Source organism: Tamandua tetradactyla, chromosome 15 (assembly GCF_023851605.1).
Source record: "Tamandua tetradactyla isolate mTamTet1 chromosome 15, mTamTet1.pri, whole genome shotgun sequence".
Lineage (NCBI taxonomy): Eukaryota > Metazoa > Chordata > Mammalia > Pilosa > Myrmecophagidae > Tamandua > Tamandua tetradactyla.
The window spans coordinates 77,553,482-77,578,358 of record NC_135341.1 but is presented as its reverse complement, the minus strand read 5'-3'; the positions used below and the strand labels follow the sequence as shown (position 1 = coordinate 77,578,358).

General features: G+C 38.8%; 1 protein-coding gene across 1 annotated transcript; it reads right to left on the bottom strand.

Annotated features, from left to right (window-relative positions):
* Positions 1-1,752: 1,752 nt before the first annotated feature.
* On the bottom strand, positions 1,753-14,702 carry SRPRB (SRP receptor subunit beta). The gene is made up of 7 exons (XM_077130160.1): positions 14,493-14,702; positions 13,755-13,849; positions 12,799-12,876; positions 10,413-10,495; positions 6,656-6,792; positions 5,746-5,800; positions 1,753-2,148 (listed from the first exon to the last, which is right to left on the bottom strand). The coding sequence occupies exons 1-7, from the start codon at positions 14,644-14,646 to the stop codon at positions 1,938-1,940; spliced, it is 813 nt and encodes a 270-aa protein (XP_076986275.1). The 5' UTR covers positions 14,647-14,702; the 3' UTR covers positions 1,753-1,937.
* Between the last annotated feature and the right edge of the window lie 10,175 nt (positions 14,703-24,877).

The following is a 24,877-nucleotide window of genomic DNA, read 5'->3' as shown; positions in this document are numbered from 1 at the left end:
ACCTAGTTCCTTAACTTGGCTAACAAAGAAAAAGAGTCCATAAGACAGTAAAAACACTAGGAGCAATGAGGCTTTCAAAAATGAACTCTAGGGCGGTGCAACGGTGGCTCAGCGGCAGAATTCTCACCTGCCATGCTGGAGACCCAGGTTCAATTCCCAGAGTCTGCCCATGCCAAAAAAAAAAAAAAACCAACTCTAAAATGTACTACACCAATACTATGGGTCAGTAATAGGGGAGGCTAGGGGTATGGGAAGATTTGGGTTTTCTTTTTTATTTCTTTTCTGGAGTAATGAAAATGTTCTAAAATTGATCATGGGGTTATATGCACAACTATGTGATGATACTGTGAGCCAGTAATTGTATACTTTGGATGTTGTGCAAATATATCTCAATATAACTGCAAAAAAAAAAAAGATCTAAGAGACATTTAAAAAAAAATTAAAAACCACGACAAGGATCGGCATCACAACTTCTCCACTTCTGGTTGCATTTATTTTAGACTCTAGAAGCACTGCAAATGCATACCTGACAGCAGGCACTAGAACTGTTCTGCCAGGATGGCAGTGGAGCTGAGGTAATGTGCATTCCCTTCCTCAGAGCCCCCAAGTGACCCACAGGCAGGGATGTTCAAGACAGGTATCAGAGGCTTTGGAAGTGCACACAAGGATCATACTCAAACTCTCCAGTAAGAGGCCCCTGCTTTTCCTGTTTGGCCCTGATCCCTCAGAGCCAGGTCAGCTGGCCCTGCAGCCTGCACCTCCTCTGCATGGTTCTCACTGCACTGTTCTATGACTGGCTTCTTAATTATCCACACCTCCCCTGTCTCCTCTTAAGCTGCAGCTGAGCTTGTCTCTCCCTGGGTGTGTGAGGCAGAGGTACAGGAGTTTGTTCCTGTATACACTGCAATTTTTTAGGCCCTGGAAACCTAGAGTTGGGCCTGAATCCTCATACATTTGTACTAACTATATCGTCTTCTATTTAATTCCTTTAAATCAGATCTTTTTTATTTACCAGGAAATGTATTAATCATTTATAAAAATCATAAATGCCATAAATTTAATAGCAAAGAACATCACTTTCAAAAGGTAGACCTTTAGCATCAGTGAATACTGCACTTCAAAACTGTGCAGAAACTTTTTTTCATTTCGAACTTGTTCCATAGCATCTTGCTTAAGGGTATTGAAATAGGGGCTAATCAAGCAACACGTGAAGGAAGACTGCCTGGGAACCCTCAGCCATCTAGAGAATAGCCTCCAAATTTCCATATATTCCCCAGTTATGGGAAACTGCAAGGACACATCAGACCCTCAGCATCGGGGGATTTCACACATACAGCTCTGTTATGAGAATGACCCCAGGGGTTCATGATATCTGTTCTTGAAACATAAGTGCTACGAGGCTGGAGAATCGACAGATCACTGAGCTGATGAGTAAGAGTCCACTAAGTGGCACTCATGTCTCAACTCAGACTTGCTATTTTCTACCTTCATCATACATGGGAGAAACTGTATTATAATTATAACTGCATATCTGAGAATTCACAAAGGCCTAAGGAACGGAAATCAACAGGTTCCATAAACTGGCAAGTCTGTTCCTGGCAAAAGGGACCTAAGCAGAGCATAAGAAAACTTTTCAGACTGTAACCATGATAGAGTCTGCTTGTTCTGTCACAAAGACCTTGACCCTACATCAAGCACACCTTAAATCTTAACAGAGGGAAGATACCAAGTCAAAAAAAATGTAAAAGGGGGCAAAAAAAAACACTGAACTTTAAAAAAAGATCCCTAAGTTAGCTTCAACAGTAATTTGTTTACAGAACACGGAAATGTTTCTAATCACAGTGTGTACCCCTTCTTTATCTACAACAGGTCACCACGCCCCCTTTTCCAAAATCATGTCACACACACACCCATGACTTTTGCTTTAGATCAGTGTCTCAGGCAATCTTAGCCAGCCATTTCTCCAGGTCCTGGATGTCAGCAGGGCCATCTCCTCTTCCACTCTTGGCATTACACTCCAGGAACTCCACTTTGAGGGGCAACTGTGAGAACTCAAATTCCTTGCCTTTTTTCCCCAGCTGAGCAGGGCTGGTGCTGGAACTGTCCAACGTGCTGGGAGCAGCAGAACGGGTGACTCGTAAAGTATTACTGTGAGCAAAAGGAAAATGAACAGAGCAAAGAAGAGTTAAATTTTTAAATAGCAATCACAAGCCTTTCAGAAATCATATTCATTCCTAATATGATTTCTGCATTCATTTAAATACTTAATCATATATGGGGAAAAATAAATTAGATAGAGTAAAATATTAGTGGTCAATGAGAGAGAGGGGTAAGGGGTATGGGATGTATGAGTTTTTTCTTTTCTTTTTATTTCTTTTTCTAGAGTGATGCCAATGTTCTAAAAATGATCATGGTGATGATATTGTGAGCCATTGATTTTATACTTTGGACAGACTGGTATGTGTGTGAAGATTTGTCAATAAAAATATTTAAAAAAAAATACTTAATCATAAAACCTTCAATTATTCTATCATGATTGTTTAATAATCCTTGACATCTGCAGATCACTGTTTTAGACAGACAGGAGAGATGGGCTCTAACCTTACATGGCTAAATGACAGCAGATCAATAGTGGATCCAGGTCACATCAACTTTCAGCCTGGTACCACCTTCCACTAGTATTTCCCGATGATGCTATTTTGAAATATATTTAAATACATACTATAAGTGTTAAAACAGCTTAAGTTTCTGAAAGTATGCGTGGGTGGATGGGGTATATTTATCTTGATTCTGTTTGGATATGCAGCTTAGAAACCCACAAGCTTCAGATTCTCTAATATGGGCACAATTAATATTGCCCAACTCTTCAACCACTAAAATCTTCCCAATTTAAGTTACCTTCCTGCCCTCTGCTGGCTCTAATAAAGACATGCATAAGCAACATTCCAATTTTTCCAAGTTAGAAACAGTCATGTACCTACCCCTTCTCCAGCCCTTTCTGCTATCCAAAAACAGAATACATAATGCCTACCTGCTTTTACAAAAGAAAGCATTTCTTGGCAGTCTAAAGTTGCTTTAAATTTAGAGAATCCATAGGCAAAATTAAACAATACCTTCATGTTTAGGAATCTGTATACCCCGACACATACAAATATACACACATGGTAAAAATACTTAAAAAAATAATACAAAATTCACGATATTCCTTAGATCTTGAGGGAAAAAGGGAAAAGCTTTTGTGGAGGAACACACAGGGGCCTCGTAAGCAAGGGGCTGGGTACATGGATATTAGTTTTAGTTGTGTTTATACAAGTGTCATATATACTCTTTTATACAAGATAAATTTTACAATTAAATTTTTTGAAAAAAGAAAAGCATTACATGTATTCAGCTTTTGCCACAGGGTCCTATAAATACAGTAAACCTTGCTATTCAGAAGACTATGAAAAGCTTCAAAGCTGATAAGGCATAATTCTCAAAAATATTAAACTCAAATTGGTCAGACTCTTAGTTTTACTGATTTAACCTTTATAATTTTCCAACATTTTACTTCACTGCCTTATAAATAGAATGTTTCCTTCTGTTCTGCTATCTATGACTTTTTTTTTTTACATGGGCAGGCACTGGGAATTGAACCCAGGTCCTCTGTGTCTACGACTTCTTTATAGCAAAAAGCACATGGCCCAAGGAAAACATGTATGTTAAACACTGGAAAACTTGGACTATATTATTTAGGAAAAAAAAAAAAAGCTGATTGTGGTAGTTAGATTCAGTTGTCAACTTGGCCAGGTGAATGTGCATAGTTCTGTTGCTGTGGACATGAGCCAAAGGTACGTGAACCTCATCTGTTGCTCATTACATCTGCTGTCGGCTAAGAGGCATGCCTGCTGCAATGAATGATGTTTGAGTTCATTGGCTGGTGCTTAAATGAGAGCGCTCAACGTAGCACAGCCCAAGCAGCTCAGCATACCTCATCTCGCAGCTCAGCCCAGGCCTTTGGAGATGCAGAAAGGAATCACCCTGGGGAAAGTTGCTGGAACCCAGAGGCCTGGAGAGAAGGCCAGCAGAGATTATCCTGAGCCTTCCCACCTAAGAAAGAACCTCAGATGGAAGTTAGCTGCCTTTCCTCTGAAGAACTAATGAAACAAATCCCCTTTTATTAAAAGCCAATCCATTTCTGGTATGTCGCATTCTGGCAGCTAGCAAACTAGAACACTTATACACAAAAACTTGACAGCCTTTGTCTCCCCAACACAATTCCTTACTGTTGCTGCTGAATGTTTAGAAAACCTAAATCATTTCATTGTTCCAATTCCCTTAGCTGGGATGACAAGCAGAATATGCAGTCTCACGCAATATATACAGCCTTAAAGAGTATGGAAGATGATAAAAATGAACTTTCAGAAGGAACAGAAATCACTGAAAAATGACATAGACCGGGACCAGCAAAATTTTTCTGTAAAGGACCAGAAATTAAATATTTTAGGCTTCATGGGCTATATTCATATATGTTGCATATTCTTCTGTATATGCATGTTTGTCTTAAATGTGTCTCCTTACATATATATATCTATACATATACACACACAGAAGAAGAATATGTGATGTGATTATATATATATATACATATCATAGAGAATTTTGTTCACAATATTTTTTTGGGGGGGAGGTACATGGGCTGGGAATTAAGCCCAGGTCCTGTGCATGACAGGTGAGACTTCTACCACTGAACTACCCATGCATCCCCTGTGTGTGTGTGTGTGTGTCTGTAACAGTCCTTCAAAAATGCAAAAAAATTCTTAGCTTGCAGGCCACCAGATAGGAATTTACAACCCCAATGCAGGTGATACTCTATTAGACTCTAAGTTCCTAAAGTGTAGGAACATCATACGTCTTACAGCACATCCTGAGTGCAGGGCTTCACACAGTAGATGCATAGGTAACTGCTATATGAATAAAGGAGTAAATGAACCATATTTGGGGGAAAATGTGCTAAAAGTTGAACTCATAGTTTTTCCTATTCAGATTTTCTTTTTAAAAAAGTCCTATACAAAAGAAATTAGAAAACATAATCTGCTTATATTGATCGTTTCTTCTGTCTAAGCAAGTTTTGAGCTGGCTCTTGTAAACTGGCACAATACAATACAAATGCTAGATTCCTTAAAATTCAAAAGCTTATAGCTCAACTGATAAATTTCGAAACACTAAAAAGCATGCTATATGATATTGCCAAAGTAGCTTGAAAACAACAAAAGCTTCAAATTAATATGTTATATTTTAATTCCTAAGTGTTCCTTTCTTATTTTATCAAAAAAATTTCCAATGGCTAAAAAAAATTTAATTTTTAAAATTTTTCATTTTTTAACCATTAATGGCTTACTATGGTAAAATAAATTGAGCTCAACAGTTTCAATTAACCTGAGATCTTCTTTCAAAGAATTAAAAAATCTATAAACATCCCATTAATACTTTTATAATTCCATTAATTATTTTGTCAATTATTTAACAAGTACATTTCACAGTAATTTTCAACCTTATTGTGATCATCAAATACAACCAAAGAAATAAAATACAGGGCGGGCCACGGTGGTTCAGCAGGCAAGGATGCCTGCCTGCCATGCCAGAGGACCCGGGTTCGATTCTCGGTGCCTGCCCATGTTTAAAAAAAAAAAAGAAACAAAATACGCTGCTTAAGGTCTAAGGACTAAGATATATAACTAACCAAAAAGCCTCATTTATACTTACAGTTCTTTTTCAAGCTGCTGCTGAATTAGCTTTGCCGATTTTGCCATAGCAATATCTATAAAGAGAAAAGACACTGTTGTAGTTTAAACCAGAAGGGGTGTATTCCCAGGACTTCTTGCACAAATGGACAATTCTTATTTAAACCAGTAAGTTTCTTTTCCATTACTTTTTTTAAAAAAAGAGATTTTATCACTAATTCTTTCTCTATCAGAGTAAACTTTGTGCTTGCACATATGGACTTTCCTAAGATAATGCTTATAAATATATTATGGGGGTGACCCCAAGATTGAATTTAGCTCTTTCACTGTAGTTTTCCACACTCACCAACCTTTAAAATCAACACATATATAAATCCAGTCAAACAACAACAAAAGAAACCTACCAGCTTTATGATTATAACAAGAGCCCTGTCAAACAGACAATACCCTATCTGTCATTAAGTTAGTATATTTTCAGCTGATACTAAGATGATATTTTAAAGCATCAAGGGCACAATAGATAAGAAGTAAGCATTGCTTTGGCACTATGCAGATGCCCAACACTTGTTAACTACCCTCCTTATATGGAATAGAAGAAAAGAGGAGAAGATCAGGTAACATTCCTAAGACTGCATTCTTAATTAAGCTTTATTAGGGTTATTACCTGATCACTTCTGAGAAATGCCTTGGGTTCCTCAGAATTTTAGATGTGAAAGACACTAGAGATCATCTAGTCCAGCTGTCTTATTTTATAGGTAATGAAACTGAAGTCCAGTTTTATTGGGCATGACTAGAATGTTTTAAATGGCTAGCAGATAAAAGAAAAAACAACTGCAAACTCCTCCCCATCCTCAATAATAAGAATTGTAGATAACTCTTAGTAGCCATCCACCCAAAATCTCAATTATTATTGCCCAAAAAAATGATGGCACCTTGCTTATTGCAGGCTATTAAGAATGATGGTGTGTTCTTCAGACTCATACTGTCAGTAAGAACTTGATACAGAAACTCAGCCACATCTTTCACCTCTCGCTGGAAGGCTGCACTATCCACAACAAACACAATAGCCCTGGAAAGGGTAAAAAACAAACAAACAACAACAACAAAGAAACAAGAACTGGCTTTAGTGCATCATTATCTTGAAAAAAAACATTTTTTTAATTCTTTCGAAGTCAATCCTAGTGAATAACACATTGAATGACATGCACCATACACGTGTGGAGAGGTGTACACATGTAATCACCCAATACAAACGCTCATTTAACAAAGATCTATTGAGTGCTACTAGGTGTCAGTAATTATAGCTGAAAAGACAGTAAGAAATGATGCCTGCCCTCAAAGATCAAGAAATTATCACATACAGAACCATGTGATCAAATGCTGCGATGGAACTATGTATACAGTGTAACAGGAACAAAGAGGAAGTTTACTTAAATGAGAACAGGTCAAAGAGGACTTGAAGGAGGAGGATAAGCTGAATTTCAGCCAGACAAGGAAAAAACAGAGCACAGAATGTCTGGAAAGTAGTATGTGTAGGGTGCAAAGAAGTGAAATACTCCCCAAAGAACTCAAGGTCACTTGCTGCATCAGTTAAGTATGGGTAAATAGTAGAAAACTAGGTCAGAGAGTTAAAGGGTGTAACCCACTGAGCTTTGGGCCTACAATTTTCTGTCTAATGAAGTTTAATGCCTAAATGAAAGAAAAGTCTGAGAAGACAGTCGAACCAGAAGGAGGTTAGTATCTGACCTATGGAAGCAACAGTGAGAATCCTCATGTGCCAGAAACAAAGATATCAAGCTAAAGCACAGAAGGATATCAAGCTAAGGCACGGAAGCCCCAGGAAACTGCAAAGTAACATGCTTCAGGGTAAGATTTGATGCCCAGATACAGAAAGTTAGTATGCAATGTCCTACATGCAGTCAGGAAGCTAGAAATGAACCCATGGCACAAAGCCTAGAATTAAAAAAGCAGACTAATCCATAAAAAAACGACAGAAAACTCTCCCTATTGTCCCAAGGAAACTTCAAGAAAATTTGAAATTTCATGTTTAAGGTCTTTTGGGGAAAAGGGGATGGTGAAAGGAAACAACATAACAGAAACTGGAACACCAGGCCTCCTGTGCCTCACACAGATATGGGGTCATTTCCACTCTCTTATGGTGTAAGATCCCCACTAGGAAAGATTTACTTAAAAATTGGGCCTGATTCACTGAATTCCTATGGCCCAAAAAGGAAAGGAGCAAAGGTTTCATATCCTAAAGCATTAAAATGCAACCACGACAACATCAACAACAAAACCCAACCCACTCCGAAGAGCTCTGCATCAAAAATTACAAACCATAGTAGAAAACCAACCATTGTGAGGGAGAGTAATCAAAACCCCAGAAAATAATCGGTACAACCAAAACGAGAAATAACACAGCAATCTATAAAATAAGGCTGTTTAAAAGTATTTATGAGCATACTAGAAATCATAATAAAAGAATGGGTATTTTTTAAAAGGCTGATTTGAAAAAAATAGGTATTTTAGAAGCAACAAGTATAATAAATATAATTAATAACAATGGAAAAGTTAAGCAGAGATTATTCTGAATGAAAAGAATATAGCAAACTGGAAAATGAATCTGAGAGAATCATACAAAATGCAAGGTAGGAAGATATGGAAGACATGACAGAGAATAGACAAGAAGGGCAGAAATGACAAGGTTCAGTGATGTTAATAAGAGTTCTAGGAGATAAAAACTAAGAATGGGGGAACATTATTACCTAAAGAGATAATGGTGAAAAATTTTCAGAAGTGAAGATGTGAATCTTTCAACTAAAAGAGTGCACTTGAGTTCCAAGCATGATAAAGCTAAATCCATCCTTAAGAAGAAAATCTACCCCTGAACAGAGGGCAAAAAAAGATTATCTACAAAAAAAGACTATCAGACTGACAGCAGCCTTCTCATCTACAACTGATGTCAGGAATAATGCCTTCAATTCATGATGAAAGTAACTGCCACCTAGGATTTTATATTCACCAAAGAAAGTCAATCAAAATTGAAAGCCAAATAAAGGGAGTTTCAAATAAGTGGAAAAAAAAAAAAAAGGATGAGAAATTTTACCATTTGTTTACCCTCCTTGGAAAAACTTTGAACAGATATACTCAATAAAAGAAATCTGAACCTAAAAGGACAGTTTATGGAAGGAGTAAGACTTCCATAAACTATTAGTAAATCTAAGTAATCACTGAACGTAAGGGAAAAAAAATTACTAATTGTTGAGGGGTTAAAAAGGAGACAAATGGAAATGTGTACAAAGATTTAGTTCATGTTGCTCATCATAGTATATTTACGGGAAATAACTTTAATATGTAACAATAAGAGAATAAATAAATAAATATTTAAAGGAGACAAAAAGAAGATGTGAGGAAGTTCAAAGTTAAAGTGCTTTATGGTTCAAGAAAAGGAAACACATTATTGATTTTAGACTTCATTAAGAAGGCAACGTTAAGAAAACCGGGGGGAGGCGGGTAACCATGAAAAGAGCCGAAACAGCATACTTTCAACTACTAGCAATGAAAAAAGAGATTAGGGAAACTTGATTAAGCCAGAAGGTAGGATTAAAAAAAGAAGAAGAAAGCAGCCATAGGCAAACATAGTAAATGCCTTCTCAATGCATTTATTGTGATGATGATTAAGTGGACTCATTTTTATCTTTAAATTTTGAATATTCTATTTACCCAGAATACTTGAATCAAAGAGTAATTGCATTACAAATTGTTAAATATTTTGAAGTGACAATAGAAAGAGATTTTCAAAAATTGTGAATCAGAACCCAATTAAGCAATTTTATACAGTTGTTGATGTGTCTAAATTGTCTGAGATAAAATTATCACACATTCTCATCTCTGACAGATTGCTCACCACCACCATCTTGTGGGCAAGGAAGCGATAACAACATGTAAGCCTAGACAGCTTCAAAAATAAGGAAAGAACCAGCTACCACATTTCATTAAACCTAAGTGGCATTAGTACACATCATCATTTTGGGCACCACTATGAAAGGGAAACTTTCAATTAAACTACGACACCAATCAACTATATAAGAAGCATTTCAATTTCAAAGATGTCAAAGTTTGTCTATCAATGAAATGTGGTAAACTGATTTTCATCTTCAGTTCTTATTTATCAATGTTACATCCCAAATAAAAAGAAATCATTTTTAAACTACAGCACAAGAATTTTAGGAATGAACTTAAGAATCAGTAACACTAGAACTTAATACTAAGAATCTTGCTCTGTACTTACTGAGGTATCAGTTTTAGATAATTTAAGAACAGACTTATTACATATAATGTTGGATTTTAATAATTTCTAAAACTCCTCCTAGCATTAAAATTCTTTTTTTAAGATTGTAATATTCCTACATATCATTAAATTTGTCCTCAGAATAAATGCAATATTTAATAACAATGATAATGAGGTAACACTTTCTGAACTTGTGAGAAACATTTTTTACCATGATCTCATGTAATCCTCACAAAATCCTAGTAAGCGTGGGCTTGCAACCAGAGCTGGCTGACTCAAAGATTCTCGCTCTTTCTACTGCAGAAAACCACGCTCCCGAGTACTACTAGAGCCAGCCGACATGGGTAGCCTCAATAAAAAGACTACAGACAAACTCGTTCCGCTTCCTTCCTGCTTACCTGGCTGAAGCTTTAAACCGCTCCAAGAACTGAAGTCTCAAACTCTCATGGCCAGGAAGGTCAATCAAGGTCAGGCTATTGCCCTGAGGATAGCAGCAATAACATTAAATTAAAGTTTGAAGCCAGTTTCATGTTTACATTATCAGATTTCACATACCAAACTGGTGCCTAATCAACTGATAAATCAAACAAATGTTCACCAAGCATCTCCTACTTATAAAACATTAGTTGAGGCTCTGCAGATGTAACTGAGCAAAGATAGGGTCCTCATTCTAGCAGAGCTTTTAATGAGGGAGATCAACAATTTAAGTTACATATAAGTATAAGATTACTACTTTGATAAATGTTTCCCAAAGTACATGAGAAAGCTGACCCTGTATGGGGAATTAGGGAAGTATGGTCCACCTGAGGCTGGGGAGATAAACCAGTATGATTAAAAACAAAAACGTGAAAAACAATAACAAATATTCACAAATTAAATAATTATACAGTACATTATCATTATGAGGAGGATCCCCAATCTTTATAGCAACACGCCATCTTTTTATCATTTTCAATGTTAAAGTATTTGTCTACCAGACATACCATTTATTTAACAACAAAGCATTTGTACCAATGCTGTCAATATTTTGTATTAATTCTGGATTCAGATTGCAAACACCAAAACACTAGGAGATATGATCCTATAAAGCAGTAAGCACCCACCTAAGTCCTATTCGCCACTCCAGGCTTTTGTCCTTGAGCTCATGTTTAATGTAGATGTGGCTATGCTCAATGTCAAGACTTTCAAACATAGCCTTGGTACATGTATCAGATTCACTGATCATTTTTCAGATGTTTCACATATCCACAGCTTACCCTAACCACTGGTCACAAGGAAGGGGTCAGCATTATGCACAGATCTGACACAATTCTAGCTGGATTCATTATGGCCCTTCTGTTTATCTGTACAGTACCTTTATGAGTAAATACATAATGTCTATTAGGCTTTTCTTTCTTTTCAAAATAACGTAAGGGTCTAGGGAGCCCAGTTCGGGACCCATTGCTCCATTTCACTAGTACAGCACACCACACATCTAGGCAATCTAGAAGACCTATTACTATCCTAAAAAGAAAGACTAGATCTGAAACATAAGAGCACATTTCAGGTGCACAACAGCCACACGTGACCAGTGGCTACTGTATTAGAAAGCACAGGTCTAAAGCTTATCCTGGAATATCCCACTTAAAAAAAATCTAGTATATACCCCCAAAATTAATGATCTCCCAAACCTGAAATTTCAAAATCAGAATTCTTGGAAGTTTAAAAATTACTGGGCTAGAAAGGGTGCCATCAATGAAAAAGGCAAAATCTTCTCTAAGATACTTAAGAGGATGTCCCTTTAGAAAGCAGAAGGGCAAAACCCAAGGAGAAGATAAAAAGGTCTCTGAGACGACCATTCTAATTCATCCATCTACCCACCCACTCCTCCAACCAGCCATCATCAATCCATCACACACGCCAAATATTTATCAAGCATTATTATTACTTGTTTAGCAGGCCCTGTCTACATTCTGGACCTAAACAGGCACATAAAAAGGCTTTTCTGTGATTTTTTTATTGGTACTTTTGAAATACATATACTCTTTAAAATCACCTTTATAGCACTGTTTGTAAAAGCAAAAGATTATAACAAACGAAACCAAATGTCTATGAATAGGCGTCTGCTTAAATAAGGATTTAGTCGTATGGTACAGCCATACAGTGGAACACCATGCAGGTCATTAATGAACCAGGCAGTATTATGTGTACTAATGTGGGTGTAAAAAAAAAAACCCAAGCTAAATCAGCTATGTTGTTAAATAAACAGAGTTAAATGAAGGCAAAAGTGTGTTAAAAAAGAAAAAAAAAATATATATATATATACAGAAATATTTGCATGGAACATTTGGAAGATTACGAACGAAAATGGTTAAGTTCCTGCCTCTAAGAAAGGAAACTAGGTAGGTAATAGATCAGGTAAAACAACTTTTTCACCAATACTCTTTTTTTAATCTTTTGAATTTGTGTTCCATATATATACTTAAATAAGTATATTTAAAAAGTAAATGAAAAGGAAAAGGCTAATTGACCACCCTTTAGAAATCAAAGCAAAGATGGAAAGAAGACACAAAAACAAACAAAAAAAGGTGCTGTAACATCAGTATGAATAAGGTATAAAAAGGAGAGAAGGGCATTATTAAATCTGCTGCACAGATGATCAAGTGTGAAATTTGTCAAATGGAATACATTTCTCCATAAAAATAAGCTACAAATGGTACTTATAACCTCAGAATAATCCATCCTGGAAATGAACTTTCCCGACACAGCACAGTATTTTAACACTGTCAGATTCCAACACCTTACCCTGTTATTGTTGACTCTGTATACAGCAGAACTATCAGTGATGGAAGTCTGAGTGTCTCTGTAAAGACCTGATAACAACTGTAAGAAACAAGATGGGAGAGATCAGAGTAAACATATTACAGTAAAACTAAAAAGAGTAATGTTCTAACTCTCCCAGGTATAAGGTCAAATAAATGTTGCTTGCAATACCTGAAAAAGATCATGTGGACTCTTTTTACCTATAGAACAATCAAATTAATTGTAAACTTCATTCTCCACTCCCCAATGGGAGAAAAAATCATATTTTCCAACTAAGGTTAGTAGCCAAATTTGCTGACCTCACATAGACACGTTTATTTATTTATTTATTTTTTTGCTTGGGCAGGCACCAGGAATCAAACCCGGGTCTCCAGCATGGCAGGACAGAATTCTGCCACTGTGCAACTATCACACCACCCTTATATAGACACTTTTAACTATCAAAGATGATTAGAGATTAGATTTCTTTTGTGGAAAGGAAATAATTTATACTCTCAAAGAGAACAAAAAGGAAAAATAAAAACCTCTTGTATTCTCCAAAGAAACACACAGAGAATTAAAAATACCAAACATGCTAAAAATAAGTATTAATAAAAGAAGCCTGACTAGTCAGATATGTCAAAGAAAAATTACCCTCAAATTTTTGTTCGGACAAGCTTCCCAGAAGGGTTTGTTATACAAAAATACAGGCTTTCATTTCTTCAGCTGTTCTTAACCACAGGATGAAATCAGTTACCTAAAACCCTTCAAAGTGATAAAGACTAAATGTTAGCATCTGGCAAGTGCTAGAAAATAGAAATAGTAAAAAAAAAATCCCAGTTTATGGGTTGTCCAAGAATCTTTTTGTTCTCCCATAAAAACCATGAGTTCACAGGAACACTGGGACACCCTAAATTTTCCTATTAAGTTTACCAGAGGTGTAAATCAAAAGCATTTACCCTAACAAAAAGCAACGTCTTCCCTGAGTCACAAAGGCCAACGAAAAGGACGGCCCTCTGACTGCTCCTTCTGCTCCGGATGAGCTTCCAGAACACTGAAAAACAAAGAAAAATAACCAAAATTACGCCTTGATTATCAACAGTCTGCACGTATGGCTCGGGTGGAGGAATTAACAGAAGTCTCCCACAAAACACCTCATTCCACTGGAACTTACGTTTACTGTTATTACCACTATTACAACCGTTTCTGTGGTCGGCAGGGACCCACTTGGTGCCAGCTACGACCGTCAACTTTGCAGTGTCTGCACCACCGGCCCCCACTGTGGACTCCTCTGACGCAATCTGGTCTTAACCATCTTCAGTTATCGGCAGCGCCCAGCTCACAAACACAGCGAGCTCAGAAGCCGTGTAAAGACCCTCTGAGTTTTAACAGTAAGAAAAGCGGAAGGTGGACACAGCCCTTCAAAGACTGGTCGGGGCTTCCAAAATTAACCGCGCTCGGGCACAGCGGGTGACCCACGAACTAAGAATTACCCGTGCCGGGCAGAACCGCTCTCCGGGAGTCGCCGGGGGCCACCCTTCAGGGAAGTACTGCTCCTATTGCTTCAGTGATAGAAGGGGTTAATGCCCCTCTCTAGACGCCCCCAAAGCGCCCCTCGGCCCCGTGCAGGAGCGCGGCCGAAAAGCCTGGACCACGGCCCGCCCCGCACCCGCCAGCACGGCCGGCCGGCTTCTTACCTAGCGTCAGCAGCACTGCGACAAACGCCACCACAGCGGACAGCAGCGTCGGATCCCGCTGCTGAAGTACTTCACGCAAGGAATCTAGGTAGGGCTGGAAGCCATTCCCGGCACCGCCGCCGTCCGTCAAACGCTGGGACTCCACGGAAGCCATAGTCGAGTCGCGTGGTCCCCGTCGCCCAGAAAGCGACGTGGCCCTGCTCTCTGCGCAGGCGCGGGAGCAGAGCATCACGGGAGTAGTAGTTCCCAAGCTGGTTTCGTGGCCCGGGTGCGGGGAGCCCCGGCCCACAGGGATTAGTCGCTCTCCGGGACGCCGAACTCTTCCTGAACGGGGGATGGGGGTGGGGGGCTGTAATAGATATTTGAGGAGTGGCACACAACCTTTAAGATCTGGATCTAGCGTCACCTCCTTCTTCATGATTGTTGAGAGAATGTTGGAATGAATGAAATGAATGGCTCAAGAAATCTCCACAAAGAATTTCCTCTCACTTCCTGGGTGAGGTGAGCCTTATGAGGAACTCAAGCGTCATTCAAACTTTTAATCTGAATATAATATAGCAAGGGATATGACAGAAGTTTGAACAGTGTGACATGGAAATACAGAAAAGGGCGCCGAATCCGTCATGGGTACAGGGCAAAGCTCCTACAGGAAAGTGGCTAGAAGGAAGTCCTGAGGGACAAGCTTCTGCAGGCAGTAAGAGAAATATGAGTACAAGAAGCAATTCCATATTCTCTGACTGTAAAGCAAAGGCTGAAACTCAAATGTCTACATCAAGGGAAGCAGCCAAGAAGCTCTACCAATGAGGAGCAGGCACTGTTGAATGCTGCAGTGGTCAATCTCTGTCTAAAGAGAACACCCACGATTCATGCAGTCAGATTTGTAGGACCAGAGTGGCCAGTACTTCCAAGAGCCAGAAAGGTGGGTTTTTACGAGGAATTTTCTATTTTTAAAATTTGGGCAAGTGATCAAAACATTAGAAAAATTGTGGTCCAAACAAAACACCTCTGTGGGCCAGAAGTGGCCCCCTTGGAGGCTGCCAGTTTTCTATCTGTCATTAAAGAGATGGTGGGAAGTGGCAGTCTGGGAAGCTGGGAAGATAGGCTGAAGCCAGACCCGAAGGGACTTTGTATGCTATGCTGAGCAACTTAGGCTTTTTCAGAGTGCAATAAGAATTTTTAATTAGTGGTGACACGGGTAATTGGTGGATCTGTGGAGAGCTGTGACTTGAGAGAGAAAACACTGCAGGTGACCAGCTGGAGGATGTTGCAGAGTTTAGGCAAAAGGTGCTGGTGGTCTGACCAAGGACAGAGGTAGGTATGGAAAGCAGGGCACAGATTTGAGAGATGTTTAAAAAATAATATATACAAAATGTGGTGATAAGTTGGGTATAGGAAGTTAAGGAGGAGAGCTATCAAGTCTGCATCTTAAGAGGTTGGTATGGGTGACTGAAAATGTCTTATTGTCATCAAGTGAATTAGGAAACTCACTGAGTTTGGAGTTTGGGGTAGGGAATGTAGTCAGAATGAAATTGCATCTCTTTTGTATATGTTGAGTTTCAGAGAAATCTGAAAACTTATGCCCGGAAGATAATACTATAGACCAATGTCAGGTTCCGGCACTGAGTGTTAGATTTTCACTGTGGAGTCATGGATAAATAAGAGGGCATTAAAATCATGCAGAGCATGAAGACTGAGAAGGAAATGGGAAGAGGAAGCCATAAAATCGCCTAAGAAAAAATCATTAGTGCCACAGGACTAAAATGGTTGTGGCTGGGCCTGAAAGTGGTCAGTAGCATCTCTTACAGCAGAGAAGTTCCTGTTATATGGACTTGAATGAGAAAAGGGGGCAGAAAGAAGAGGAGAGATGGGTGCAAAAGCCAGAGTGGGGGGTGGATGAGAAGGAGAGTGGAAAATGAGGATCATTGCTAACATTAATGGGTTCTTGCTAGTGCCAGGCACTGTTCTAAATGTCTTTAATGTATTGATGAGTTTAATCCTCTGTTCTACTTTGCTAGCTGCTGGAATGCAATATACCAGAAACAAAATGTCTTTTAAAAAGGGGAATTTAGTAAGTTGCTAGTTTATAGTTCTAAGGCCGAGAAAATGTCCCAATTAAAACAAGTCTATACAAATGTCCAGTCTAAGGCATCCAGGGTAAGACACCTTGGTTCAAGAAGGCCATTGAAGTTCAGGGTTTCTCTCTCAAGTGAGAAGACACATGGTGAATGTCAGGGTTTCTCTCTCAGCTGGAAAGGCATGTGGCGAACACAGCGTCATCTGCTAGCTTTCTCTCCTGGCTTCCTGTTTCATGAAGCTTCCCGGGAGGAATTTTGCTTCTTCATCTCCAAAGGTTGCTGGCTGGTGGACTCTCTGCTTCCCGTGGCTATGTCGTTCTGCTCTCTCAGAATCTTCAGCTTTCTCCAAAATGTTTCCTCTTTTATAGGGTTCCAGTAAACTAATCAAGACCCACCCAAATGGGTGGAGACACATCTCCATCTATCCAGTTTAACAACCACTCTTGATTGAGTCATATCTCCAGGGAGATGATCTAATTACAGATCAACGTGCAGTACTGAATAGGGATTAGAAGAAATGGCTGGATTTATAAAACGGAATTAGAATTAAAACATGGTTCTTCTAGAGAAGAAAAGAATGACAAGAGAACCAGAGTCCGCCAGCCAGTGACCTTTGGAGATGAAGAAGGAAAATGCCTCTCTGGGAACTTCATGAAGCAAGAAGACTGGAGAGAAAACTGGTCAATGCCGCCATGTTCACTATGTTCCCTTCCAGCTGTGAGAGAAATGATAATGTCATTGGCCTTGAACCAAGTTATCTTTCCCTGGATGCCTTAGATTGGACATTTCTATAGACTTGTTTTAATTTCGACAATTTCACAGCCTTAGAACAAACCAGCATGTCCTCACAACAACCTATTATCCCAATCTTATAGATGGGGAAATTGAGGCAGACGTTAAGTATCTTGCTTGGGCTTACATAGTAAGGGGCTGACTGGGTTTGATACCAAGCCCTCCAGCTCTGTATGCTTAACCATATACTCTAACATAAGTATGAATCAGCTTCAAAGCATGTGATTGGTAAAGGTAAGCAATAGTGACTCCAAATTGATGAAAGGCATTTAGAAAGTGAGGTTTAAGTAAGCCGATTATGCTTTATTTTTATTAGCATTATCAGTTAAAAATATCAGAACTGTCAGTACTTGCACCACATTCTGTTTGTTTTTTCTTGTGGTCCTGACCCCTGCTCTGCATTCATCACCCAACACACACGCGCGCGCACACACACACATGCGCGCACACACGCACACGCACGCACACACATGCACACACACACACATTGCTTCTTTAAGATAATCATTGATGCCTCTTGAGAAAAACTACAGCTTGGATTCTACCATTAGACCTGCTATTAGTAACCAAAATGCAGGGGCGGAGGAAAGTCCACATATGGAGAACTCTGACCATAACTATCTTAACAGTATAGGGATTAAGTCAGTGGTATGTGAATGACAAAGTTCTGGCATGGTGGTGAAGTTTGGGAAGGAGTAAATAGGGTTTAAGAAAACAGTCGTATCTTTTTTTTTCAGTCTATTTTCTGGGAATTACAAAGGCAGAAGAAATGTGCACAGCTTCCACACTCAAGTGAGAAGGCAGCTGTACCATCTCAGGAATGAGAGCAGCCAGAGGATAGGACCTGCTGCTTCCTGTCTTCATGCATTACCACCTCGCAGACAGCACAGGCTTCCGGTATCTCTGTGAGGACAAATATAGAAAAAGGACATGCAGATACTGACTGTTGCTTGCTGAAAAGTGTTCTGTTCATTGGTTCAAATAGCAGATTGAGAGTTACAATGAAACACAAGTATTCAGACAATTTTTTCCTTTTCTTCTGTGAGAAAAGTGTCACATTCAGCAAAAACATTTCTTTAACTTCTTTTATTGTGAAATATATATATACAAAAAAAGAAATTTTCGAAGTACATTATAATAAGCAGTTATAGAACAGATTTTAAAGTTTGGTATGGGTTACAGTTCCATGATTTTTCATTTTTTCTTCTAGCTGCTCCAAGACACGAGATCAACAGAAATGTCAACATAATGATTCAGTAGTCATACTCATTTGTTAAATCCTATCTTCTCTGTTATACTCCTTGTGCCAGTTTGAAAGGATTTATGTACCTGGAAAAGCCATGTTTAAATCCTAATCAATCTTGTGAGCGCAACAGTTTCTTCTAATCCCTATTCAGTACTGTAGGTTGGAAACTTGATTAGGTTATTTCCATGGAGATGTGAACTGAATCAATTGTGGGTATTAAATTTGATTAGATGGAGGCATGTCTCCACCCATTCTACATGGGTCTTAATTAGTTTACTGGAATCCTATAAAAGAGGAGACACTTTGGAGAGAGTTCCTTTTGAGAATGAGGAGAGAGCCGCAGAACCACGACAGAAGGACGAGAGAACCAGAGTTCACCAGCCAGTGACCTTTGGAGATGAAGAAGGAAAAGTCCTCTCAGGGAGCTTCATGAAGCAAGAGGACTGGAGAGAAAATTGGTCAATGCTGCCATGTTCACTATGTGCCCTTCCAGCTGAGAGAGAAACGATAACATCATCGGCCTTGAACCAAGGTATCTTTCCCTGGATGCCTTAGATTGGACATTTCTATAGACTTGTTTTAATTTGGACAATTTCACAGCCTTAGAATTGTAAACTAGCAGCTTATTAAACTCCCCTTTTAGAGAGCCATTCCCCCCTCCCAAAATAAAATAAAATAAAATAAAATAAAAAGCCATTCCATTTCTGGTGTATTGCATTCCAGCAGCTAGCAAACTAGAACACTCATCCCTCTCTTTTTAATTCTTTTTTTGTGAAAAATAACATATACAAAAAAGCAATACATTTCAGAGTGCATCACAACAATTAATTGTAGAGCAGATTTCAGAATCTGGTGTGGGTTACAATTACACAAATTTAGGTTTTTACTTCTAGCTGCCCTAAGGTACAGGAGACTAAAAGAAATATCAATATAATGATTCAGCACTCATACTCATTTTTTAAACCCGACCTTCTTTGTATAACTCCACCAACACCTTTGATCTTTCTCCCACTCTGTAGGGGTATTTGGGCTATGCCTGTTCTATTGGAAGGGACTGTCGATGATATGGGATAAAGGGATGGAACTAGTTGATGATCTGGAAGGGCTGGCCCCTCTGCATTTCAGGATTCCCTGATCCAGGGACCCATCTGGAGGTTGTAGGTTTCTGGAAAGTTACCCTAGTGCATGGACAGCAGAAGCAGTTTCCTTCTCTCCCAGTAGCTCCAGTGCACCCTGAAACAAATCTCAGACTTGGGCACCCAATTATGTGATTCCCTTGCTCTGGCCTATCTCCTCATGTCTATCACTTTAAAAAGTGCTTCAATTTCCACAAATCACCTCAATTCTACATAGAAATAATATCTGGTGAACAATCTTTAAGATATTTCTCTTGTACATACATGCCTATAAGAAGGCAATCTATATAGAGAGGAATAAATAAAAATAAACAATTTTTTTTATTTTTAAAGAAATGATAGTATACATCACTATATTCTCAGTCTTTAGATCAATGCCTGGCTTATGGTATTCTCTTAGTAAATTGTTGTTGAATAGGTAATCTTAGGCTTGTTGTGTTTATTGCAGTGCCCACAGCTCCTGACTATTTCTGATATCCTCCTTCCTCACATCCCTGCCTTTACAGGTATATCAGGGACATGTTGCCTTCACCTAACACATTTAATTTCTAATTATGGCTCCTCAGAGTGGACTGTACTGGAGAAAATGGCAATTTTTGACTAGAGGGGCGATCTAGGATTTTCCTTAAAATCATTCAACATTCTTAATCCATACTCATAAGTGGACTCATCACACTTTGTCTGTAGGCACTCCTGAAAAGAGGTTTGCCGGGTGTCTCATGTCTTTTCAAGGATAAATGGGGAAGAAAGCAAGTTAATCTCCAAATTCAAGAAGTTCTAGGTGGCCCATCTCATAGCTGACTTGCTCACCTTGGATACACCATATCTAGACTTTTCAGTTCACTCTAATATGCTAAACAGTCCCACAAAGTAGACTAAACAATGTGACCATCATGAGTTTTCAGGTGTAAGCAGAGGCAGGGGAGACTGGCTCATTTCACTCAACATGCTGTCTTCCAGGCACATTCATATTGTTACATGTATCAGAACTTCCTTCCTTTCTGTGGATGACTAAAATTCCATTGTGTGTACATACCACAATTTGTTTATCCATTCATCTGCTAATGAAGACTTGGGTTCCTTCCTCCTTTTGGTAATTGTGAATAATGCTTCAATGAGCATCGGTGTGCGGATACCTGTTCACGTCCCTACTCTCAGTTCTTTTGGAACTAGAAGTGGAGTTACTGGGTCATGTGGTAATTCTGCACTTCATTTTCTGAGGAGCCACCAAACATTTTTCAGCAGAGGCTGCATCATTTTACATTCCCACCAGCTATGTATGTAGGACTTTTACATTCCTTTTTTCCACAGCGTCACCAGCACTTGTTATTTTCCCTTCATTTTTAAAATTAAGTATTGAATGTTAAGCTACATTGAGGTTATAACTCTATATTTTTATAAATTATGAAAGTATAAACTGAATTTTCGTTAACCCAATATCTTCTGTGAATGTTTCAGTCATACTATGTTTTCCACATTTTTTTCCACAAAAATGAAAGCAAAATGCCAGCCATTAGCTGATGGAAACATTTATATATTCTAGAACAATCTGAGAAAAATACACAGAATTATAAATGCTATGAAACGAATAATGCTTAGTATATTAGAATGAACATAAGCATTCTAATATGAATAAAGTGCTGTGCTAAAAATAAAATTTCAACCTCTACAAATGTAGACAAACAGGACCATAGTGAGGATAGTGCAGATAATTATTTTTTGCTTTATCTAACCAGAAGCCTTCCTGGTGCTTTATCTTTACCAACAGTATCACTTTCTTTTTTATATAGTAAATATTCTAGTGGCTGTGGAATGGTATCTCATGGTTTTCATTTGTACTTCCCTTAATGGCTAATAATGTTGAACATCATTTTCTGTGATTATTGGCCAGCTGTATATCTTCTGTGAAGAAATGTCTATTCAATTCTTGCCCATTTTTTAGTTAAGTCCTTTGTCTTGTTGTTGAGTTATATGGAGTTCTTTATATACTATATATTTAACTTATGAGATATTTGACTTCCAAATATTTTCTCTCTTACTGAGGTTGTCTTCACTTTCTTGATAATGTCCAATAAAGATTTTAATTTTGATGAAGTCAAAATTAGTGGGTAGAAAAATCAAAAGACCAAGCCCTTGATCACAAGTCTTGCTCTTGTGAAGCTTACATGTATAACAGAAAAGGTTAACCTACCTACAGGTGTGCCTATGAGTCACCTCTGGAGGACCTCTTTTGTTGCTCAGATGTGGCCTCACTCTAAGCCCAACTATGCAAGTGAAATCATTGCCATCCCCACTACATGAGACATGAAATCTAGGGGTGAAGGTCACCCTGGCAGCATGGGAGATGATTCTCAGGGATGAGTCTGGCCCTGACACCATGGGATCAGCAATGCCATCCTGACAAAAAGGGGGAAAGAAGTGTAACAAATAAGGTATCAGTGGCTGAGAGAGTTCAAATAGAGTCAAGAGACTATTCTGGAAGTCACTCTAACTTGCCAAACCCCAACCAAAATCATTGGAGCCAATCCTAAAGAACACTGTGCTGGTTTGAAAGGACCTATGTACCCTAGAAAAGCCATGTTTTGGTCCTAATCAATCTTGTGGGAGCAACGGTTTCTTCTAATCCCTATTCAGTACTATAGGTTGGAAAGTTGATTAGGTTATCTCCACAAAGATGTGACTCAATCAAGTGTGGGTATTAAGTTCGATTAGATGGAGACATGTCTCCACCCATTCTACGTGGGTCTTGACTTAGTTTACTGGAATGCTATAAAAGAAGTATTTTGGAGAAAGCTTCAGAAGAGCATAGCCACAAGAAGCAGAGTCCACCAGCCAGCAACCTTTGGAGATGAAAGAGGAGAAAGCCCCCGGAGGAGCTTCATGAAGCAAGAAGCCTGGAGAGAACGATAGCAGACTGTTACCATCTTTGCCACCTGTCTTCCCAGTTGAGAGAAAAATGCTGACTGTTACAGGCCTTCTGAAACTAAGGTATCTTTCCCTGGATGCCTAGCTTGGACATTTTTATAGACTTGCTTTAATTGGGACATTTTCTTGGCCTTAGAACTGTAAACTAGCAACTTATTAAATTCCCCTTTTTGAAAAGCCATTCCGTTTCTGGTGTATTGCATTCCAGCAGCTAGCAAACTAGAACAAACACCTAGAGCAATTTATAAGATTCTACAAAGGTTCTATGCACTAGGGTAACTTTCCAGAAACCTACAATTTCCAGATGGGTCCCTGGACCAGATAAGTCCTGAAATGCAGAGGGGCCACCTTTTCCAGCATATGAGCTAGTTCCACCTTCCTACCCCTTATTATTGACAGCCCTTCCAACATGAAAAAAGTTAGAATGGATATAACCCAAATACCCCTAAAGAGTGGGAGAAGGATCAGAGGTGATGGGAGAGTTATACAGAGAAGGTAGGCTTTAACTAACAAGTATGATTGCTGAATCATTACATTGATTTTTCTTTTAGTGTCCAGTATTTTAGAGCAGCTAGAAGAAAAAACCTACAATTGTGGAATTGTAACCCATACCAAACTCTGAAATGTTTTACAACTATGCTGTGCTTTGAAATGTATTGCTTTTTTGTATATATGTTATTTTTCACACGCAAAAAAAAAGTGATGATGAAGCATATATTTCTTTTAGCCTCCAATGTTCTGGAGCAGCTAGAAGGAAAAATCTGAGATGATGATATGGTAGCAGATGCCAAACTCTGGGATCTATCTTGTACCTACTCGTTGAAGAGTGCTCTGAAAACTATTGCTTTTTTCTTTCTTTGCTTTATATATATGTTACATCATACAATTTAAAAAGTTAAAAAAAAGTTAGTGGGTAGGAAAAGAAAGGGGCTAAGTGGAGAGCTATTTAGAAAGCAAAACCAGTGGAATTTGGTGACTTATTGGATGTGGACTCAGGGAAAACTTTTAATTAAAATGTCACTCTTTGGTTTATGGCTTTAATGGTTGGGTAGATGACAATGTCTTTAGCTGAGGTGGAATATATGTTAACAGAAGCTGGTTTAGGGAAGAAGGAGAGGGAAGAGACGGGTTGATCACTTCGGCTTTTGGTTGGTTGGATTTCTAATTGTTGTGAGAAATCTAAAGTATATATCCATTTGGTAGGAGGAGGTGTGTGTGTGTGTAGGGATGTTCAAAGCAAGAGCCAGAATGCTAGATATAGATGCCCAGGCATCAACAGCAGTACTTAAGGAGAGCATAGAGAGTGAGAACTCCAGGAAACAGGCCTAGTAGGATAAGCCCCCAATAAGGAAAGAAAGTAAAGAGAAAGAGAGAGGCAGGAAGGATAGCAGAGAGCTGCCATGTCAGTGAGGATGAGGGAATAGTTTCCAGGAAGAGTGAATGGTCAACTGCATCAACTGCAGTCAACAGGTTCAGTAAGAAAAGAACTAAAATTGGATTAAACCCTTGTCTGGTAAGTGGTAACTGCTGTTAAGGTAGCTGTAGGGGAGTGGATGGATCAGAAGTCTGATTTCTGTGTGTTGAGCCATTATCATTAGAAAGGCATGGAGACAGTGGGCCTGCACCTCCTTTCAGTAGACCTGACTGGGGAGGGTGGGAGACAGATGGGGAGTGACCACTGTGGCAGTCAGGGTTAAAGGATGACTTTCTGCAAGATGTTTTTGGTGATTCACACTTTTCCCAACTATTTCCAATGGAAGCTTCTGCTATGCTTGATATATTTCATTTAAAATATTAAAATGGGGAGGGGGAAGTAAATGGGGAGTTAATGTTTAGTTGGTACAGACTTTCTTTGGGGGGTGATGGAAAAGTTTTGGTAATGAATGCTGGTGAAGGTGGCACAACATGGTGAATGTAATTAACGACAGTAAATTTCATATCTGAATGTAGTTAAAAGGGAAATTTTTAGGTTGTTATATGTTACTAAAATTAAAAAAAATCAAGTATAAAATAGTCTATACTCTTTTTCTGTATTCCATTGCACCCTTGATCCATGTTATTCCTGATACTTCCCTAGCAATAAATCATGCACACACACACATACACACACACATTACTCTATTCTAATGACCCACATAGATCCCTTTTTAAAAAAGAAACTTCCTACTTGGACTGCACCAGGGATTGCAGCTAAAGCACCACATCCGAACC

What these genes read in the sequence shown, in the direction of transcription:
- SRPRB (XM_077130160.1), bottom strand. Translation starts at nt 14,646, where the DNA reads ATGGCTTCCGTGGAGTCCCAGCGTTTGACGGACGGCGGCGGTGCCGGG. An exon ending in CGGTTTAAAGCTTCAGCCAG is followed by an intron (nt 6,793 to 10,412) that starts GTAAGCAGGAAG and finishes TACCCTTTCCAG; the next exon opens with GGCTATTGTGTTTGTTGTGG. An exon ending in CAGCAGCTTGAAAAAGAACT is followed by an intron (nt 2,149 to 5,745) that starts GTAAGTATAAAT and finishes TTTTGCTCACAG; the next exon opens with TAATACTTTACGAGTCACCC.